Source organism: Lissotriton vulgaris, chromosome 1_2, assembly GCF_964263255.1.
Source record: "Lissotriton vulgaris chromosome 1_2, aLisVul1.2, whole genome shotgun sequence".
NCBI lineage: Eukaryota > Metazoa > Chordata > Amphibia > Caudata > Salamandridae > Lissotriton > Lissotriton vulgaris.
Genome location: NC_141686.1, coordinates 320,534,196 through 320,557,414, shown reverse-complemented (window position 1 = coordinate 320,557,414; position 23,219 = coordinate 320,534,196). Strand labels below are relative to the sequence as shown.

At 50.6% G+C, this 23,219-nt stretch overlaps 1 protein-coding gene across 1 annotated transcript in view; it reads left to right on the top strand.

Moving 5' to 3' along the window:
* UBE2L6 (ubiquitin conjugating enzyme E2 L6) overlaps positions 1-23,219 on the top strand; it is a 95,663-nt gene that overhangs the window by 30,255 nt on the left and 42,189 nt on the right. Inside the window, exon 2 of the mRNA XM_086953370.1 lies at positions 10,172-10,267. Coding sequence (XP_086809496.1) covers positions 10,172-10,267 — 96 coding nt within the window. The remainder of the gene's footprint in view (positions 1-10,171; positions 10,268-23,219) is intronic.

Here is a 23,219-nt window from a genome sequence, read left to right as displayed (position 1 = left end):
ACCCCAAGATATTGAAACGTCACAACCCTTTCCAACCTGTCCGACCCTAGAGTCTGATTTGGTCGGGTAGCTGCTGAGGGATTAAATATCATAAACTTTGTTTTCTCTGCATTTATCTCAAGGCCATGGGTTCTACAGAAGTCCCCAAACCCGTCCAGTATCCGTTGGATCTCCCTTGGGGATTTGGAAAGCAGAAGGGTGTCATCTGCAAATATGATTGCCGGAACCCTCCTGCCTGCCAACCTTGGGGCATCATTGTTGGGGACACTGTCGAGGTATGATATTCCACTGTTGATGTAGAGGCAAAACAGGGTTGGTGCTAAGACGCAACCCTGTCTCACCCCCCTGCCAACTGGAAACCTGGGTGACAATGCCCCGTCCCTACCACATCTGACCTGAGCGAAGTTCCCTTCGTGGAGCCTGATCAATACGTACAAAAGCTGGGGTCCAATTCCCTGAAAACCGCCCAAAATTTCTCTTGCAGCACCAAGTCCAATGCGGACCTGAGGTCCACAAACACCATGTAGAGGCTGCCACCCTCAATCTTTGCCGTTTTCCAGTAAAGGAGAACGAGACTAAAGATCTGGTCCATGGTGGATGTGTTCCTCCTAAATCCTGCCTGAAGGGGACTTAGGATCTCATTATCCTCCATCCATCCCTGGAGGTGATCCAACACAAGACTAGCGAAAAGTTTTTGGGAGATATCTATGTGGCTGATCGGCCTGTAATTAGCTGGGAGCAGAGGGGAGCCCTTTTTAAAGATCTGAACTATCTCTGCGCCCAGCCAAGTACAAGGGATCTCCATGCCCCTTAAAATTTAATTAAAAATAATGAGCAGATAGGGGGCCCAGATCTCAGGTTGGTGCCTGAATAATTCTCCTGGAAGTTTATCAAGACCTGGAGCCTTCCCCAATGCGAGTCTCCCTATTGCATTGTGGACTTCCCCCAGTGTGAACTCCAGTGGATCATATTGTTCAGATGGAATTGGGGAGTTGGCCTCAATAAGCGCAGTGGGTCCAACGCAGTATAATGCACTAAAATGGGATTCCCATACTGAGGCAGCGATATTTGGTTCTACAGCCGCTCTCGGATCCCCTGATCCTGTATTTACTAGTGACCAGAATTTTCGTGCATCCCTTGTTTCTAGGGCCATTATTAGATAATGCCATCTGTCCCAGTCACTCTTTGCATGGGCCATTACCTCTTTATACTGCCGTCTAAGTTCATGCATTTTGTGTTTATTAGTGCCAGACTTAACCGCTGAGATCAACTCAGCCTTGGCCTTTCTGCATGTAGAGTTATACCAGGCTGAAGTTGGTGTCCTCTTCTTCCTTCGAGTGGACACAGGGTAAAAGACAACTCCCAGCCCGTCAACCAGGTCTGCATAAATATGCCCTAGTTTCTCGTTAAAATCTGCAGCTATGGGTTGATTTATCAAAATGTCCACCTCAATGAATCGTGGAAGGACCAAATCATACATTTTCGCTACATTCTCTTGGGAGTCTGCTAGTTCCCCCATTTCACCCTTCGCCTATTATTTGATAGTATTAACGCCCCTGTGGCCAAGTAATTTGTTTCAGGAATGGAACTTTCATTGGGCCCTGGAAAGACCATTTCCAGACAAAGGGCATTATGAAAACTATCAGCCCTTGCCTTTACACTAAAATCTAGAACCTTGGACCACATGCTTGTTTCCACTAAGATGTAATCTAGGCGTGATTCATGACCCTTCCTATTGAAGGTACACATTGAAGGGCTGTCGGACGGAGTACGCCCGTTACAGGCCCTCATGGCGTTGTTCAGGGTCAAAGACATGATCTGAATGGCCAGGGGAGACCAAGATTTTGGACTTGGCGATTGACATGGGGGAATACCCCAGTAGTCGTCCTCGCCCATAAGAGTACCCTCCTTTAATCCCGGAAGTGGCTCGAACTGACAGTTGACATCCCCTCCCACCAGAAGCTTGCAGTCACCTGGCAATGACCCTAGAAAATGAGAATTCATCTATGGTGGGTGATTCCATCGCCAGACTGACTGGGCGTGAATACACGTTCACAACAGCTAGTTTGTAAGCATTTGGCCATTTGAGGAGTACGCACTGGACATCTTCTGAGTGCGTTAACATATTCTCCGCAGTAAAACCCAAATGGGTGGCAACCCAGATTGCAAGGCTGCCTGACGGCCTCACTTGTCCACCCCACCTGGCAGGAACATAGAAAGTTGCAAAGCCCTCCCTGGTGTGAACCCCCCCACCCCCCCTAGCCCATGTCTCCTGAAAAAGACAAATGTCGTTATCCACTAGGGAACCCCAGTCTATGGAGTCGAATTTATTTGCTAGGCCTGCAAGATTCCATGATAGTATAGTCCTCCTCTTTCGATCCGGAGTGGCTGTACTCCCCACCTGGGATTCCTCCTCTCGTTCTAACTGAGTGGAGAGCGCCCCATCTGGAGAGGCTGGCCCAACCAGATCCTCAGAGTCCGCTACCTGGTCAGATCCCGTAATGGCTGCATAAATATCTATCAGAGAACTTAGGGAATCACTCTTTAACCTCTTAACTCTTAAATGCTCTGCCTTCCCCCGTTATGTTGCCAACTTTGGTACTCATTTCTTCGACCCGCTCATTGCGGTCCAGGCAGTCTACCGCATCCAGGCAAGTGAACCCGTTCTGCAGGGCTGGGTAGCTCTGTGCGTGCATCTGATCGTACCTAGCCCCTTCTAGTCTAACCCCATGATGGTTTTGCACTAAGGACCATCCGCCTGCCCTATCTTGGGAATTGGCTGGTGGGTAAAAAAAGGATAGCGGGTAAGGCCCAAGCAAGGTCTTAAGCAGATCTCCTAGTATAGTTATTATATGATCATTGGAACCTACAGCCTGCTGAACCGCATCCATAGCACTTTGACCAGAACCCTGTTGGTGCAATGTCTCGGTCCCCTGAGCAGCCAGAGCATTTCCAGCACAGCCTCCCTCATCCACAGGAAATATAACACTTTCAGTCACAGCTTTAGTACGCTTCGATCTCCTTCTGCCGGCCGCATAATTTAATGCACGCTTTCTTTTTGGATTTCCCCCCTTCTTGCTGCCCTGAACATGTGTAGTTAATGATTCTTCGGAGAGGTCGGCCCGGTTTAAAGTATTCACAGTCAATGGGGGGTCCACAACTTGATGACATCTGAATGATGAAGTATGCTCCTCCACGTGAAGAGCATGTAAATGTAAATGTGTTTCAATTTATATAGCGCAGCACTTTAACCCAGGGGTCTCAAGGCGCTTGCTTAGGGAACCCATCCTGGTATTCCCCTGTGAGATACCCCGGCCGGGTATCCACAAGGTGAAAGCCAGGCATCCCGCCGCGAGGGGCCGTAGTGGAGATTAAGCAAGCTATTGCCCAGAGCCGCAGAGTGTGACCCCGTGAGTCGAGTAGGCACCGGAGCGAGAATTGTCGACTCCGTGGAATTTTGAGCCCGAGACCCGCCGAGGCGGGGATTCGAACCCTGGTCCACAGCCGATCTCAGTTTCCGGGTCTGCCGCCTCTAACCACTGAGCCACGCTTCTCCAAGAGCAGGCGGAGTGTGGACAATGGCTGAAACTAACATCGTGCCTGGTAGTCGCTCGCGTTCTGGTGTGCGAGCAGTAGCAATTTGGCCCATCGAGGAGCGTTTTGCCATGGCAAGGTCCTACGATACGCGTCGCTCCATCAGAGTTATCCCCTGGTCAATCACCGAATTAGCCCTCATAATAAAGTTATCCAGGGTACCTGTAAGCTGGCCCCTGGAGGCCATGGTTTTATTTCTCAATTCCCGTGCAGTCATTCCTTAATAATTTTACAATGCCCAGCACCCAAATAAATGCTTGTACAAGCCCTCTTGAGTTGTGAGTCTTACCAGAGTTGAGGCATAAGTGGGGTGACCTGGTCCGGTCTCTTGCGGTCTCAAACGGGCTAAAACGGGCCCGCCCTTGTCCCGGGCTTCGCCCGGCGCCCACCCGCGCGCGTCCAGTGTCGCAGTTCGATGACGTCGGCGTTATCCTTCCAGGCGTGGGCGCTGAGGGAAGAGGCTGCAGCTGCGAGGGAAATTGCCAGCTGGTCCTCGCAGTCCCTCCGTTAAAGGCTCCAGTCCCGGTAAAGCACACACCTCTGTGAGCGGCACAGTGGCTACCATTTTTCGTTTTTTATTTTATGTGCAATTTTATATAGTGCAAACTAGACCCGGTCGTATCGGAGCTCTTTACATGAGCATCAGTCACATTCCACAAGGACACGTTCGTTTTTTGTAGGCACAGGGATCTGGAGTGATTTGCCCAGAATGTTAAGCTGACGCTGTCATGTACAAAAACTACAAAGCTGAGCGGGACTTTCAGTTTAGCCACTTTACACGTAATCAATTGTTTACTTGAGGAAAACCTTCTACAGTGCAACATCAACAACTCATGATTGTTGCTGCACTCTCATTGACTCGGCGGAAGCAAGCGCACTACAATTCCCAGCCTGCATTAGGTTTTCCTTCAAAGCTTCGGGCTTGTTTTATGTGCACCCTCAAATGTCCAGTAAGACTCTCTCTTAAGGTAGTAAGTGGGTGATCAACAAATTGTACGTGCTTTCTGTCGTTCAAAGTTCCCTATCGTCGTTTTACGGTTTGATTCTCATTCATTTTTAGGGCTCGTAGCAAACACAGCGCGTCAGCGCTGTGTCTCGCTAGAGATCTATTGTTGCCGACTGTGCTTCCCAGGAGACAGTGCCGGCCGCGCGCATCGCCTTGGAGGCGAGTTGAAACTGGAACGCGCGCTGTGGCCAGGCGCCATCTCCTGGGACGCTCAAGCACCACACACGCATGCGCATACACACAGACACACACACAAGCGCCCACGCACGCACATACATACATACAGAGACACCCCCCCTCACATACACGCGCGCACACACACAAGTGCACCGAGGCCCCCCTCCCCCGCCGTCATCGTCGCACACACACATACATACATACACACACACGAGCATACACACACACAAGTGCACCAAGCCCCCCCAGCCTTTTGGAACTTACCTGGCCAATGTCGGGGACTCTGCTCTCAGCACGCGGCGCCCAACATCCTGCTGGCGCGGCCCCGGGGCTCTACACCGCTCACGGGGCAGGAGCCCCGGGCTGCGAGACTCATCGACTCCGCCTGCCTACTCTTCCGGTCTGGATGTGGCCCCGCCCCCGTCACAGGCGACCGTGCCTGACTTCCGGGGCGGCCGCGGCAGGCTTCCGGGGGCATTTAGGATGCTGCTGCTTTAAATTTGCCCTGCACCAAGCTTGCTCAGGTTTTCACCACTAAGTAACGGCTGGCTTGAAGTCATCAACACCAGCAGAGCCGGCAGGGATTGCAACATGGCCGAAGTGGGGTGGTGAGCCACCAGGCGCCTCGCTAAGGTAAGGAAAACCTTCTGTATTTAGGAGCCGACACAGTGAGCCTGTCCCTCCCAGTTGAGGGTCCCTGTTTAGGCCCCCCCCCCCTTTCCTATGTCCTCTACATTCCATGAGCTAAAATAACTTGAGTTCCTGGACCAGTGAGGAGGATAAAAAACAGCCATGTGAGAGGAGTGTGCGGCTGATGCAATTAAGGGGAGCAGGTGCTCCATTTACGGGTACCACGTCGCTCAATCAAAAAGCTAGAAGGCACGCTGCATAAACCGCGTACCATCACCTGCACCCCCAATCTCACTTCTTCACCCGTCAACAAAGTATGTACTATGTGGGCTACTGCCTGATTGCAGTACGAACAGAAAAGACATCCTCACACAGAGGTCATGCACCAGCTAGCAGTATGGAGTCCATGTCCCTGGTGTCCCCAATTACTTTGAACAATAGTGTCATCTATTACTGTGCCTTCAAATAAAAGTATTCCCGCTGACAACACTGAGACAGTTAATCTCCCTCGGTTGATGCTAGAGAAGGGGGTGCATGATGCATCGAGTACTTTGTTAAAACCCACACTAGTCTGTGACCAGTCAGGACAAGAGGTAACTAGTTTTTGTGTGATATCACAGACTGAGAGCAATTCAAGCACTACATTGGTTCAAGTGCCATGGCAAGGTGTTGCTCCATCCGATCGGAGTCTGCACCAGTTCCAGCACCTGCCTACCACCATTTGACCCAAGGAACTTATTGCTCTTCAACTACATCATGAGGAGTCAGAAACCTGGTGGTAACTATGGATTCCGACCTATCATTGAGACCACAAAGAGCACCTTCTGCACACTGAAAACACTGCAATGCATCTTCCCATACCTTGGATACCAGCAAAAGTTCTAATCTATACTCACACTCTTGATCTCCAAGCTCAAAGATATCAAAATCCTTTACCTTGGCACCTAACCTCCATCATATGACAACTACTATTAATACCAAACACTGCTGCAAGGCTCTATCTACAATTCAACCCACAGAACGCATGACCCCAGTCCTGTAAGCACTCTACTGGCTACCTATAGCTAGAGGAGCAATATTCAAGGCACTTTGCCTCATCCACAGAGCCTTCTGAGGAAAGCCACAACTATCCCTACAAGTTAGATTCGAGAAATACAAGTAAAATAGGACAATGTGCTCCAGACTTGCATCACTGTTCAGACGCACAAAAGGCGATGGGAGGATGCTTGCAATAAGTCTAACCATTGGCAATTGCTCAGGGTAGCATTCCACCCCATTGTTCTTTTGACCACTATGCCATCTCAGTTTGGACCCAGACATATGCAAATCAGTCTTGACCCTATTCCAATAGGAACAGTCCAGACTGAACTGCCGGGCCAGGTCCTCTCAGAACCGCAACCCAAGACCTATTTTACCCTGATTGGGTCTCTTCAGTCTGGGTAGCTTGGTTCCAGAGGCACAGTAAGCAAGGCACCCACATATGGGCACATCCTTGGTGACTGCCAATGATTAGACTTACTGCAAGCATCCTTCCATCACCTTTTGTGTGTTTGTTGCACTGCAGATCATCATGCCACTTTATTATAATAAATCCAAAGGAGGCACCGCTTTCTCAGTACAAGCCGCCAAACGCTGGCACTAACTACCAGCCGGGATTCAAAGAATCCAGGAGTTCTTACAGAGCAGAAGAGAGGTGAACACACTGCTGTTTCCAATATAACTACACGATCCCATAAACTAGAGCTAGAACCTGGAACATGAATCGCTCCTACAAGTACAACGAACAGTCCACAAATGCAACAGCCCAGCCAGCACACTCTCTTCATGTTAACAAACATGCTATTAACTCCCTATATCCAGATAAGTTATGAAAGGATGACATGTGTCTAGCGTTGGTATGATATAGTAATGTGAATTCATACTCACTCTTCCTGATCCTCACTAATACTATTAGTATAATTCTATAACAGTCAGCATTCGTGTAGCCGATAGAAGTTGAAACAGGCTGCATAATTACCCTGTACCACTGCCCCACATAAGACAGCACCACTACAGGTCATTTCTATCACCCTGTACTGTACCAGTCCACAGCAACAAACACACTCATCGTAATTTAAAACAAGCATTTGCAATGCAATAGGTCTCGCAGCATTAAATTTTGAGTTACTGGCATTGTCACTGACAATGCTTTGCATAACTTTTTTGTTAATTTACAATTGGTATATAAACATTGTTTATGAGTGGTTAGCTGTTGCTAACAGACACCCTCACAGACCTAGAGCACTGCACGGCTCATATACTCGAATTTGCACTGAAATCGGAAGGCTGCAATGTTGATTGAATGCATAGGGCCCAGGACCCATGCACTCCTGATGTGCAGTTGAGGCCTACATTACAAAGGGCCCCACCAATTGTAAATTAAAAAAAAAGTTATGCAAAGCATTGTCAGAGACAATGCCAGTAACTCAAACTTTAATGCTGTGAGACCTATTGCATTGCAAATGCTTGTTAATTAATGCTGTAAATATAGACCATTTCATCCCACTGCTGTTCTGAGCTCAAAAGCAGCATTCAGACTCTTTGCCACAGATTATGACTTGTACCTATTCATTGCAATTCCTGCCCCAGGGTTAGCTTGCCAGTTATGTAATATATCAGTGTTCAGAGCTAAAGATTGTTGGCATAATTCAAATTCCAGGTGACTTTGGGCGTGTGAAGCAAAGTTCGAAACCTTCAATTGCTTCCTGAATAGGTATCCAAGAAGAGATGCTTCGGGGGCCTCCTGAACTCACATATAGCACGGTTCATGCACTGCTCAAGCAGTTTGGCTTTTGTAAATCCAGTGCACAGTTTACAGCAGGAGGTGTGTTCCATATGCCATCGTATTGTGTGAAGCATAAGTTGCCCCTGACGCCGGTTCTTAAGGCTGTTCAATACTCTAGTGATGCGGTCACACTCAGAATGTTATAGTGCTGATGACTTTCATCGAGGCACTTATCTTTGTCTGTGCGCTAAAAGCCTTGTAGTGTGCGCATAACTGTTTTCTGAGGCAAGCATGTATTTCTGAATAAGAAGACTGCATGGCCCGGTGTGTACTAATTGTATAACTCTTCACTCCCTGGCTGCACAACACCCAGGATAAAGTGAAGCCTGCATGGCTTCACCGTTATGAGGTCCATAAGGCGAGACCCATTGGTTTCTGTTTTTGCTGGTACTGAAAACACGCTGGCAATAGTTGAGAATCATTTGCTTTGTCATTGCGTATCTGATTATTGGCTTTGCTTCCTTTGAGAAACCAAGTGCGGCCCTATTACTGTATGCTTTGAAGTGTAACTGCAGAGGTGTGCTGTCTGGTGTGGTCTCTGGTGTGTGTTGTGCTCTCTGTTGTAGTCTTTGCTGTGCTCTCTGGTGTCTGCTGTGTCATGCTCGGTGTTGTGCTCTCTGCTGTGTGTTGTGCTCTCGGCTGTGTGTTGTGCTCTCGGCTGTGTGTTGTGCTCTCTGCAGTGTGTTGTGCTCTCTGCGGTGTGTTGTGCTCTCTGCGGTGTGTTGTGCTCTCTGCGGTGTGTTGTGCTCTCTGCGGTGTGTCTGCGGTGTGCTGTGCTCTCTGCGGTGTGCTGTGCTCTCTGCGGTGTGCTGTGCTCTCTGCGGTGTGCTGTGCTCTCTGCGGTGTGCTGTGCTCTCTGCGGTGTGCTGTGCTCTCTGCGGTGTGCTGTGCTCTCTGCGGTGTGCTGTGCTCTCTGCGGTGTGCTGTGCTCTCTGCGGTGTGCTGTGCTCTCTGCGGTGTGCTGTGTTGTGCTCTCTGCGGTGTGTTGTGCTGTGCTCTCTGCGGTGTGTTGTGCTGTGCTCTCTGCGGTGTGTTGTGCTGTGCTGTGCTCTCTGCGGTGTGTTGTGCTGTGCTGTGCTCTCTGCGGTGTGTTGTGGACTGTTGCGTTCTCTGCTGTGTGTCGTGGACTGTTGCGTTCTCTGCTGTGTGTCGTGGACTGTGTTGTGCTCTCCGGTGTGTGTTGTTAATGGTCTTGTGCTTTCTGCTGTGTGTTCTCACTGCTGTGTGTCGTGGACTGTGTTGTGCTCTCTGGTGTGTGTTGGGGATGGTGTTGTCCCCTCCACTGTGTGTTGGAATGGTGTTGTGCTTTCTGCTGTGTGCTATTCTCACTGCTGTGTTTTGTGGACTGTGTTGTGCTCTAAGGTGTGTGTTGGGGATGGTGTTGTGCTCTCTGGTGTGTGTTGGGGATGGTGTTGTGCTCTCTGGTGTGTGTTGTTAATGGTCTTGTGCTTTCTGCTGTGTGTTGTTCTCACTGCTGTGTCGTGGACTGTGTTGTGCTCCAAGGTGTGTGTTGGGGATGGTGTTGTGCTCTCTGGTGTGTGTTGTGCTCTCTGGTGTGTGTTGTGCTCTCTGCTGTGTGTGGTTGTCTGATTTGTACTGCGCTGCCCTCGCCTCTCTGCCTGCTGGGCCGTGCTCCCCTCCCAGTGCACACCCCACTCCAGGAGCTCTGCCAGCCTGCTAGCAGTGGTGTTGTCAGTTGAGCTCAGAGGTGCTGACAACTGTGCCAAGGGAGTCATAAGGGTGCTGCCTGGGTTCCAGGAGCTCTGCCAGTAATAGGGTTGTCAGTGGAGCTGCAGGGCACCTTGTATGGGGCCCAGTGGCGTCAGAAGGGGGTCACCGGATGCCAGGGGTGCAGCAGGTTCCAAAAGTACTGGTTGTGTCCTATGAGTGTGATGCCTTGCCTGCCTCTCTTTACCTCACCCTGTTGTCTCTCCCCACAGGAGCTGGACGAGATCAGGAAGTCGGGGTCTCGCTGCTTTCAGTCTGTGCAGGCCAATGACACCAATGTGCTACTGTGGCAAGGCTTGCTGGTGCCGGTGAGTCCAGGGGTAAAAGAGGGGGTGTGTGGCTGAGCTTGTGGCTTTAGGTCTGGCATTAGCCAAGGCTTGTTTGGTGTGATGATATATACACACACACATATTGAGGAACTTTCAGCTAAATCTCTTCATCCAATATTTTGTTGTCATCTACATTTCGTATCTGCCCATCAAGTGTGTGGTATAGAATGAGCCCGCTTCATCCATTGCCTGTCTTTATTGTATATCAAAGGGGACGATGGACGGAGCGTTTGAGCAAATCAAACACTCACCCCTAGTCAACTGATATGAGTTTAATCCATCATCATTCTTTAACTCACTCCACCACCCCAGTTCAGACATGGCCATATGCAAATCAGTCTGACCCTGTGCCTCATGGGAACAGTCCAGCCCGAACTGCCAAACCATGTCTTCCCTGGACGGGAAACAAGCATATTGGGACCGGTTTCGGGTTCATAACCCTCATCAGCCAGGCTATCCGCTTTGTTCGCCCTAAGTTGGCAGGGTATGCCCAGACGTGAGTCCCTTGCTCACTCTACCACTGGATTCAAGATAGATCTTAACTGAATTCTCTTTATGATGCTTGGCGCCACCTTCGCCCTGACACCCGTGAGGAACATGTGTCACCGACGTGAGGGGCTGTTGGTTGTGCAAAGATTTCTGGCTCACCTCCCCAGATGTCCTGACCTGGCTAACCGACGCAGCACACATGGCGAGCACCTTTTCTGACCATGCGCCTGCCCAGATTTGCCTCTGTTCCCCCCCCTCACTCCTCGCAACGTGCATTCACTTGGCGTCTCCCCCAACCGGGACACTGTCTTTTGTGCTGACATTCAAATTGCTATTACCAATTACTTTGACCTAAACGCTGGATCCGTGGGCTCTGCTTCGGTGCTTTGGGAAGGGTTTAAGGACATCATCCGGGGTGAATGTATTTCCAAACAGGCCGGTATTCTTCGCTCCATCTGCAAATCCCTGACTAAGCTTGAGGTGGACATTAAACATCTGAATGACGCCCAGGCGATAAACCCCAGCCCTGAGACGCTGGCATCAATACGCCCAAAACACACTGAATTCTCTGAGGAGGCCGCCCGCAAACTTTCGTCTTGGGTAGGGAGGGCCGGGCTTCGTCGCTTCGGTGAAGGCGACTGACCAGGACGTACCCTTGCCAATCTCCTCCGCCCGCCACCTGCTGCTTCCTATATCACGGCCCTCAGCGATGGGGGTTCGGCTAGGACCACTTCCCCATTGGAAATCAAGTCCCGCTTCCTAGATTTCTATTCACAGCTATACTTCACCGGCACCCCTCCGTCAGAGGAGGCCTTTGATCAATATTTCGAGTCTGTAGGGCTGGTCTGGCTTGAGGCCCACCACCGGGAATTCTTAGATGAACCATTCTCCAGGGAAGAAATACTTGCAGACATTAGTGGACTTCCCGGGGGAAAGGGCCCCGGCCTGGATGGCCTTCCGCCCTCATTTTACAAAATGTATGGTGATCTCCTGGAACCACACTTGGCGGCTATGTACAACGAATCCTTTGATTCTGGCCTCTTTCCTCAGTCGCTCCGTGAGTCCATGATCACTCTGCTTCTCAAACCAGACAAGCCTGCTGACCGTCGTGATTCCTACTGCCCTATTTCCCTAATAAACATGGACAACAAAATCTTCGCCAGGCTGATTGCCTCCCGCCTGCTGTTACTCATGCCCCTCATTGCCCTTCCAGATCAATCTGGTTTCTTTCCTGATAGGGCTACCTCGCATGACCTCCGTACAGTGTTACATCAAATCAATCCTAGTCTTCCCGCGGTGGCTGCCCTGCTGGACGCTCCAAAGCCGTTCGACATGCTTGAGTGGCCCCTTTTATTTTACCTTTTACCACGCATGGGTTTCAGCGAAATGTTTATTCGCAAGATCAAGCTCCTATACACCAACCCCTTGGCACGTCTACGTATCAACGGCCAGATCTCTGACCCCATTAGTATTGACCGTGGTACCGGGCAGGGGTGTCCCTTATCGCCCATGCTTTTTGCCATTGCAACGGAGCCCTTAGCTTCCAGGCTCTGGCAGCACCACACTCACAGGGGCATTGGTTTTTCGGCCTGCTCCCTTCTCGTCTCTATGTATGCAGACGACTTAACCTTATACGTCCGTCATCCTCAGGAAAATCTCAGCCCCCTGGTCTGGGAAATCACACGATTCGGCGGACTTTCTGGCATTCAAGTAAATTGGTGCAAGTCAGTGTTCTCCAGTATTAGGGTGTCTTTCATAGATTCACATGCATGAATATTCCCCGTCGTAGAAGTGGGAGTCCCACAGTAAATAAAATAGCAATAACGTACCAATAACATATGTATGTCAATACATAACGCATGAAATAATAATAGTAAATACATAATAAAGACTCAAAAACAATTCCTACATAGGAATACCTGATAGAGAGAAAAAACGCTTGTAACATATTCCTGTCATTATGTTAGTCCAAACTACAGCCAATCAGGGGCCAGCACCCTTCCAGAACCTTCTCCTCAGAGCTCAGACCCTCAGATTTTCATTGCACAAGAGTGACAAAAGAGTTGATGAGGAGAAACGAACCTCTGAGGGGAGGAGGGTGGGTCGCATGTGAATCTATGAAAGACACCAATACTGGAGAACCACCGGTTTACAGGTAAGTAACAATTGTTCTTCTCCAGTATTAGGGTGTCTTTCATAGATTCACATGCTTGAATAGAATAGAGAGCAGTAACATCCGAAGAGGTCCGATTGCTATGGAACAGCATGGAGAAAAACCAGAGAGACAGCAATAATACAGTCATGCAAGTACTGCTAGCAATCATATAAAACCATAGCGGAGGAGGGAAGACAGAGGCTCACCTTAGTTAAAAAGATGACGAAGTACTGCCTGTCCCACTGCGGTATCCACCTCGTTGATGGCATCCAAGCAGTAGTGCTTCGTGAATGTGTGCCTGCTGGACCACGTGGCTGCTCGGCAGCTCTGATGAAGCGGCACACCAGCAAACAGGGCGGTAGAGGATGACATCGCCCTGGTGGAATGCGCCCTCACTGTAGATCGTAGAGGCTTGCCGGCCTGCTGATGGCAGAAGACAATGGCTGAAGAAATCCAACGTGCAATAGTTGGCTTGGTAACAGGGAGCCCTTTACGCGTTCGTCCGTAGGCAATGAACAGTTGATCGGACCTGCGAAAAGGGGCAGTCCTGCTGATTCCTCGAGCCCCCTGGACACTTATATTCTACCAGCTGTGTGATCTCTGCCGGAAACTATTCTCTACATTTCCTCAGCCCCCACCCACTATGCTGGCCCTCGTTTCATGTATACTTCCCCGTCCCCACACAAATTAGTCACCAAACTATACACTCTTACGCTAACGTCTACCTCTACTGACCGGGCGCAGGAGGCGCCGATCTTGGTACTGACATTGCGCAGGCTGGCTGGCTATACTGCTGCAACCAGACGAAGCTGTCGCCATTATCGACTCAGTCTGATACATTTGAAGTTTTTGCACAGGCTGTACCGCACCCCTGCTCAACTACATAAGCTCGGACTCATAACAAGTAACGCTTGCATGCGCTGCGCTGCCTCTGCCGCGGACTTCGCACACTTAGCGTGGTTATGCCCCAAAGTCTCCAAATTCTGGCAGGCGGTGTGCTCCACGATTTCTGGCATCACTAGTACTACGATGCATCCTGACCCTCCCCTGTGTCTTCTTGGTTTTGTAAAATTCTGCCCAGAAGCCTCTCGACGCCTGATCGCAATGCTGCTAGTACTGGCCAGGCAGGCATAGGGTGGCCATGTGTTGGGGTCGCAGACCTGCTCCTAGAGTCGAGAGCTGGCTGGAGGATGCCTCTCTATGTCAGACTCTGTTATCTGAGTTCTGGGACTTGCTAGCCGCCAAGTACTGACCGGTTGACATCTGGGGCCCTTTGGTAACTTTCCTCCTCTCCCTTACCAGTGGTGCTGCCTCTCCTGTGATCCCCGTCGGACCTGGGTCCGCGGCGGCCGCCGGCGTTGGTCGGTGACTGCCTCTCACCTCCACATAGATTCCCCCGCCCTGTGGCACCCATTACTGTTGTCCTGGCAGAGTGTGTGACCCCCATGAGGGGAGGGATTCCTGTGAAATAATGCTGTGATTTCTGCCTTAATGTATTTGTTTCTTGCATTGTGTAGCCAACTTGTTTCCGAACGCCTGCCTTGGTTTGTATTGTGTCAATTTGAGCTGCTATGTAGCACAGTGTAATGTGTCTGACTTGAATTTCATCAATAAAGGTTTTGAAAAATTGGTAAAAAAAAAAATAGGGACAACGTTCACGCCATAGAAGATTGCAAGTCCTGGAGCTTCACAGTGAAAGGGGGAGACATTAGTTAGAATAATCTGAGAATTCCAGTTTGGACGCCTTCCAGCTTCACCTGGGACATGCAAGAGAGGTAGCTGATGGGTGTTAGTGCATGGATTTATTTATAGATTCATTCTGGTACCATCTTAAATCTTGGGTATATGTTTGTGAGGTCATGTACAGAGTTCTCTCTGTGTGCCCTGTTAGTATTCATAGGCATACCAAATTTGTTACACGTTTTGGGTGAAGCAGAGAAGCAAAAGTGAAGCCACGGAGGAGCCGAGCTGGTGCGGAACCGCAACTACCCCAGCTCCCAGGACCAGCTCCGGCACTGGCAAGGAAGGCAGGCACTGTCAAAATTGCATGCATTGCCCAGAGTGGAAAGGGGCATAAACGCAGAAGTTCTGGAGGGGGCCACGAACGGGTGCGTCTGCGAGCTGCTGTGAGTTGATGAGGTACCCCTGTGGTAAAGTAAGTTTTCATTTTTCACAGATTTCTGACCGGCAGAGTGACACACGTATAATGGTGGAGGAGGGAGTTCCTAAATCTATGTTTGAAGGAGGGATTCCTATGAAGGCCCCACACTGCACCTGGTGTTAGATAGGAGATTGGGGTGTTATGGAGCGGCAGCTTCTTCTCCAAATTTGATGCCGTAGTCCTCCCAAGAAGTCCAACTCCCCTTGCTTAATGAGCTGGTTGACCCCTGGGTGGGGAAACGGGAATGGGACGTGGGGTTTTCATGCCTCAGACAGGGTCCGGAATTGGGGTGATCGGAAATTTAGAGGGGTGGGTTCAAGGGCAGAGTGTCATTCAAGATGGGCCCAATAGAGCTCTCACAGGGACCAATCCATTGTCTAATAGAAACACGAAGGGCGCTCCATCCGACGCTTCTGTCCCGCACTAGAATACTCCGACTCATGGTGGTGCACAAGTTTCTAGCCACAGGGATTGGGTCCCTTTATGATCCCCTTGAGGGACGCCATTTAAAAAAAAAAGCAGTGTGGTGCAGAATGTTTCATCCTCTATTCTGGACTTCACTTGGGTATTTGACAACAAATCCTTTCCGGTAAAGAGGATTTATTCGCAGATTTTTTTCCTGAGGTTGAGGCCTTAAAGTTGATATCCACTAGAGATATCCTAAACGTGAAGATTAACTCATTTGATACTTTTCCCTACTCTAGAGTCACTTTCTGCACACCGATTGTTGCTAATTTGGTAATGCAGAACTGTGAGCATTTTCTTCAGCGAGGGATTGACATTACATCTGTTTTAGAATATGAAGAATGCCCCCATGCGTCTCTTAATTTAGTGCCCGAAAGGTCTAAGGGCCATTAAAACAGTGGTGTCAGATGTGATGGGTCGCGACTGAGTATTTACTTGGTAATCCCAAAAATATTGTGGTCTCTTTGGGCAAGAGCGGACGATTAATAAATATGTTGACTAGCTCAGCAGCTGATCCTCTGGTTCCGGACATGTAAGACGAATTGGCCCAGTGGAGCTGGGCCGCGAGAGCCTTGAACAGTTCCCGCCCTCCAGCAGAAAGGAGTGATCCTGTGAGGTAGCCTGGGGGAGGTTTACTATCGTCATGGAACATGTCTGGTTTGGGTCACAACCCTGAACCCTTTAATTAAATGTGTTCGAGGCATGTGGGCTGCTGAATTCATATCTGTGCATAGTCCGCCACCTAGTGTTGGGTCCGGATGATTGCACATTGTTGTCCTGGAAGAGTCTTCGAAGTATCACGAGATAGGTGGCTCCTCCCCTGGACTACAGTGCGCATGGGCATCGCCTCCATCCCCAGATTGTTTTTTTCCGCCATTGGGTTCGGATGTGTTTCGGTTCCCTCTGTCGGAACCGATAGTTGTTCTACTTTTTACTTGAGACCAAAAGGTCTTTAGGCTGGGCGTCGGTATAGTTGCGTTCGGGTTTCTTACTGACTCTCAGCTCCTATCTCTTGCTGCCCTTCCACGTGCTTTCGACGCGGACGGGCCTACACTACACCCTTTGCTATGGAGCGGACTCCATTCAAGAAGTGTCCGCTGTGTCATTCTAAATATTCGCACCTCGACGTGCACCCAGTGTGCAATACATGCTTGTCACCGGATCACCGTGAAGACACCTGCATGGCGTGTTCGAAATTTAGAAGTAAGAAGACTTTAAAGATTCGCCGGGCTAATCGGCTCCAGGCTCAATTGTCGGCTTCGGCACCCCCACCCGATGACATCTTCCAGGAATCGGTCGAGGGAGAAGACGACGTACAAGGGTCGGACCCTGGCCCCGCGTCCGAGGAAGAGACCTACGACGCGGATGAGGAGGCCTGCGACGAAGCCTCCGACGAGGTAGGGGACGACGATCTGGCTTGTGCCACGATGGGTGATAGCTCGGAGGAAGAGCATCCCCAACCAGACTCTGGGGTTACTCCCCATCATACGGCCCAGGTCGAGGGATCGCCTTCGGGCCTTACCCAAGATCTAACTATGAGTCCTACGTCCCCGCCTCCGGGCCCGGTCACGGACATTTCTAAGAAGAAACCGAAAGTGAAGCCAACTGGTCTCGCACCCTCGGATGCGAAACCGAAACCGAAAGTGGCGTTGGTGAAGAAGGTTCTGGAGGCGTCAACTTCCACGAAACCCAAAATGGCCGACTTGAAGAGCCACGCCAAAATGCCGACCAGAAGAGCCGCGCCAAAATGGCCGACCCGAAGCCCTCTGGGTCGGTGCCGAAGGTGAAGGCATCCGACGCGGCTGCGTCGGCACCGAAAGGGGTCGCGGACCCGAAGACGGTTTCGAAGAAGCGTCACGCCGACGGTGCGCCAGGCCATGGGGCGTCGGCACCGAAGAAGAGGCCTACCGGCGACCGGGCTCTCGGAGACGAAGAGTCGCTCGAGACAGTTCAGCCCTCGGCATCCCTTACAAAGAAGGTGGGAGAATCCTTAAAGCGGATCCAACAGCCCACTGTGGTTCCCAGCCAGGACACTGTAGTGCCTAGGCCCACGCCGAAGCCTGCCAAGGAACAAACGCCCATTCGTTTTACCCTTCCTCCCAAGTCGGCGCCGAAGGCCTTCGCGCCTAAGCAGAACAGACACTCTCAGGAAGTATTGACGCCGAAGGCTGCCTTGGTGGTGTCGAAGCTTCGGCTCCAGCCGCTTGCGGTGGAGGAACGTCGTGAGGTGATCATCGACGCCAACACCGGAAAATTGTCGCTCCTCAAACGAAAGATTACGTCGGAGCCGGCCTTGGAACCTTTTAGGATTCCACTCAAGAACAAAAGGTACTCTGCGGACTCTTCGGCTCTGATGGAACCTCTGTCTCCACAAGCCCTGGAACACTCGCCGGCCCATTCCCCCGTGCCTGATGTGGACGAGGAAGAGGCCGAGTACGACTATCCTGCGTACTCGGATCCGGAGGAGGAGCAGGTGCCCTGGACAGCAGGAGGCGACACGGACGACCCGCAGTCGGGGCAGGACACTCAGCTTTTCGCCGCAAAGACGTCCCCGACAGAGGACTCTGCGGCATTCAATGCATTAATAGAGAGAGCTGCAGCGAACCATGACGTCGAACTGCACTCAGACCCCGTGGATGCAGACTTCTTGGTCGACACCTTCTCGGTAGCCGAAAAACAAGTCAAGACACTACCGATGCTGAAAGGGGTGCTGAAGCATGCACAGGAGGTATTCAAGGAGCCCACCCGGGCGCGGGTGGTCAATCCTCGCATCGACAGGAAATATAAAGCGGCGCCCACGGATCCCACGTATATTAAGGGACACTTGCCATTGGACTCCCTGGTGGTTTCCAACGCTCGAAAGAGGGCGAATTCGCAGACTACTGGTGACGCTCCTCCCCCGGACAAAGAGTCCAAGATCTTTGAGGCATCAGGCAAACGCATTGCTGCACAGGCAGCGAACATCTGGAGGATCTCTAACACTCAAGCCCTGCTTGCACGTTATGATAGGGCCCATTATGACACATTAGAGGCCATCCTACAACACTTGCCTGACCAATATAAGGAGGCGGGGGAGATGCTCATTCAGGAGGGTAAACTCATTACAAATGCATCCATCAAATGTGCCCTAGATGTGGCAGACACTGCCTCCAGGGCTATCAATACAAGTGTGTTACTTAGACGTCATGCCTGGCTTCGAATTTCGGGGTTCAAACCCGACATACAAACCACAATATTGGGTCAAACAGTGAATCCTGACCATCTGTTCGGCCCTGAGGTGGATGCCTCCCTAGAAAAGATGAAAAAAGAGACTGAAACTGCCAAATCTATGGGGGCTTTACAAAGTCAGCAGTTTCGGGGTAGTTCCTTTCGCCGCTCCAATTCAAGAGGCACCTCGAGGGGACAGGCATCCCAATCCACACAATACTACAAGGGTAACACCCAGTCCTCGTATAACAACAACAAGGGCAGGGGTGGCTACAGAGGCAACAATATCAAAGGCAGGGGACGTGGAAACAATGCATCCAGGTCCACCACCACCAACAAGCAGTGACGTCTTGTCACTTCCCCCCGATCACACGACACCTGTCGGGGGGAGACTCCAGCAGTTCCTGCCGACGTGGAGGTCCATCACCACGGACAGGTGGGTGAAGTCTCTTATCCAGTACGGGTACTGTCTAGAACTTACGTCCATTCCACCGGACATACCGCCAAGAAGCCGTGCTATGTCCGACGAGCACTTGACCTTGTTGCAGCAAGAAGTTCTGGTCATACTGCAAAAAGGGGCAATAGAGCTCGTTCCATTGCAAGAACGGGGAACGGGGGTTTACTCCCTGTATTTTCTGATCCCCAAAAAGGACGGATCACTCAGGCCGATCCTGGACCTCAGGCCCCTGAACTGGTACATCAACTCAGAGCACTTCCATATGCTCACATTGCAGCAGGTGCTTCCCCTGCTTCAACGGGGGGACTTCCTAGCAACGCTGGATCTGAAGGATGCCTATTTTCATATTCCCCTGCATCCTTCCCACAGAAAGTATCTCAGACTCAAGATCTTAGACCAGCATTACCAGTCCAGAGTCCTGCCGTTCGGGGTCACCACGGCACCGAGAGTATTTACAAAGTGCCTAGCGACTGTGGCGGCGCATCTCCGTCGCCAGCACGTCCATGTCTTTCCATACCTAGACGACTGGCTTATTCAGGCAAAGACGGAACAGCAGTGCGTAGACCACGTGTCACGCACCATTCACCTCCTGCACGATCTGGGATTCTCTCTGAACTACCCAAAGTCCCATCTCCAGCCCGCCCACGTGCGACAGTATCTGGGCGCAACAATCGACACTCTGGCAGCCACTGCGCAGCCGAATTCAGTGAGAATCGCCAGTATCCAGGCGCTGATCCTACGATTCAGACCCCAACACTCGCTTCCAGCGAGGGTGTTCATGCAGTTGATAGGCATGATGGCCTCCTGCATCTCCATTGTCCCGCACGCGAGACTACATATGCGTCCGCTTCAGGAGTGCCTTGCACGTCAGTGGACTCAGGCTCATGGGCAACTGACAGACCTAGTGTTGGTGAGCGGTCGGGCGTACAACTCTCTGCATTGGTGGAATCCACAAAACCTTTGCAAGGGCCGACCATTCCAAGAGCCTGTCCCACAGATCATCCTGACGACGGACGCCTCTCTCCAGGGATGGGGAGCGGATGTACTCCACTACACTGTGCAGGGACTATGGACACTTCAGCAAAGGAAGATGCACAGCAATGTGTTGGAACTGATGGCAATCTTCATGGCCTTAAAGGCGTTCAAAGTACATTTGTGCAACAAGGTCGTGTTGATCCGGACGGACAACATGACGGCAATGTACTACATCCAGAAGCAGGGAGGTACACACTCTCCACAGCTGTCTCATCTGGCTCAGAGCATGTGGAAGTGGGCCATTCAGAGGAACATCTTCCTCATGGCAGAGCATCTCCCGGGCAAGGACAATCAAATGGCGGATCTGCTCAGCAGACACAGCCATCAGATGCACGAGTGGGAGATACATCCATCAGTACTCCAACCGTACTTCCAAAAGTGGGGTCATCCAGAGATAGACCTGTTCGCCACAAAGGAGAACGCAAAATGCCAAAGCTTCGCCGCCAGGTTCCCACACCCCCAATCACAGGGCAATGCGATGTGGATGAACTGGTCAGGCAGATTTGCGTACGCTTTTCCCCCAGCACCTCTGATACCGCTGGTGGCACGCAAGCTCAGGCAACACTCGATGACGCTCATCCTGGTTGCTCCAACGTGGGCTCGCCAACCATGGTACACCACGTTTCTGGAACTCTCCGTGGTACCGCATCAAAGGCTTCATCTCACTCCCAGCCTTCTGACGCAGAGCCATGGCGACATTCAGCACCCAGATCCGCAACAGCTCAACCTGGCGATCTGGCTCCTGAAGTCCTAGAGTTTGGCTACCTCAATCTTCCTCCCGATTGCATGAACATCATTCGGGAGGCAAGGAAGCCCACTACTAGAGCTTGTTATGCGGCTAAATGGAAGAGGTTTGTCATCTACTGTGTGGACCACAGCATTGACCCGCTAGATGCTTCCATTCAGAACATCATATGTTACCTCTTTCACCTGTATCGATGTAATCTAGCGTACTCTTCCATCCGCATTCACCTGTCTGCTATGGCAGCATACCTCCAGAATAGGCAGCACCTGTCTCTCTTTAAGGTCCCTGCTATCAAGGCTTTTCTGGAAGGACTCAAAAGGGTCATTCCACCAAGGACTCCACCAGCTCCAGAATGGAACCTCAATGTGGTTCTTACAAGGCTGATGGGTCCTCCCTTTGAGCCACTGCACTCTTGTGAACTCCAGTTTTTGACTTGGAAGGTTGCGTTCTTAGTAGCAATTACATCGCTACGGAGGGTAAGCGAGCTGCAGGCGCTCACCATCCAAGAACCTTTCTTCCAAGTACATGCTAACAGGGTGGTGCTCCGCACTAACCCTAAATTCTTACCCAAAGTGGTCTCACAGTTCCACATGAACCAAACAATTGAATTGCCGGGGTTTTTCCAAAACCCAGAGACGCTGGCGGAGCGTATGCTCCACACTCTTGATGTGAAAAGGGCCTTGATGTACTATGTGGACAGGACAAAAGATTTCCGCAAAACCAAACAACTCTTTGTTGCTTTTGCCACACAACACAAGGGAAATGCAATCTCCAAAGCGGGGATTGCTAGGTGGATAGTAAAGTGCATTCAGATCTGTTATGCTAAAGCTAAGCGCACTCTCACTATCCCACCAAGGGCCCACTCCACTAGGAAGTTGGGGGCCTCTATGGCCTTCCTAGGTAACATTCCCTTAGAAGACATCTGTAGAGCAGCCACATGGTCTACCACACATACTTTCACTAAGCACTACTGTGTAGACGTGCATTCCAAACAGCAGGCAGCTGTTGGTCAGGCTGTTCTAAAAACGCTTTTTCAAACTGCTGCAGCTGGCACGGGCGGCCGCCGCTAATGGAGGGACTGCTATGTATTCTATGCACAGATATGAATTCAGCAGCCCACATGCCTCGAACTGCAAATGCTACTTACCAGTATGCATCTGTTCTTGGCATGTAGGGCTGCTGACATTCATATCGCCCACCCTCCTCCCCGGCGCCTGTAGCAGCTGCAGTATTTATTCATTTACACATATGCTCATAGCATGGTCATCACTCACTTTCTTCACTCCATCTCTGCCAATGGCTAAAAACAATCTGGGGATGGAGGCGATGCCCATGCGCACTGTAGTCCAGGGGAGGAGCCACCTATCTCGTGATACTTCGAAGACTCTTCCAGGACAACAATGTGCAATCATCCGGACCCAACACTAGGTGGCGGACTATGCACAGATATGAATGTCAGCAGCCCTACATGCCAAGAACAGATGCATACTGGTAAGTAGCATTTGCATTACAAGACACCTGTTCTTGTGAATAGTTTGACTGTGATGGCTATTTTGTGTTTTCCAGTTCTGCTTAAGAATTCGATTAATTGGAATCAGATAGTATTTGGTCATCCCTCAAGTCTTTTCATATGCTTGAGGTTGGCATTTATTTATTTATTTTATTTGCTTGTATAGCGCAGGACTCGACCCCCGTAGGGGTATCCACGCGCTTGGTTCGCCATATGCATCTAAAACAGAGCTTATGGGGTGTGGTAAAGGTTTATGCTGTCAGAAACAGATGTGTTTTTAATGTCTTCCTGAAGATAAGATAATTCGAGTTTTGTCTCAGATTGAGGGGAAGTTTGTTCCAGAGGGTAGGGCCTATGTACGAGAGTGCTCGGCCACCTTGCCTTGCTCTTCTGATAGATGGAATTTTTAACGGAGATTGATTGCTTGAGCGCAGAGAGCGCTCAGGTTTATATAGCTTACATTTTTCAGTCGGGGAATTGGGGCCCTGAGCCAAAAAGGCTTTTGTGTATAGTGCAACAAATCTTGAACTTAATCCGCTGACGAATAGGCAGCCAGTGAAGTTTCTCCAGAAGAGGACGGGAGGGTGTTCCGGGCGGGACATTTAGGACCAGTCTTGCTGCGGTGTTTTGAGCCACTTGTAGTCTGCTAAGCACGTCTTCATTAGCAGATATGAAAAGGCCGTTACAGTAATCCAGCCTGCTGACTA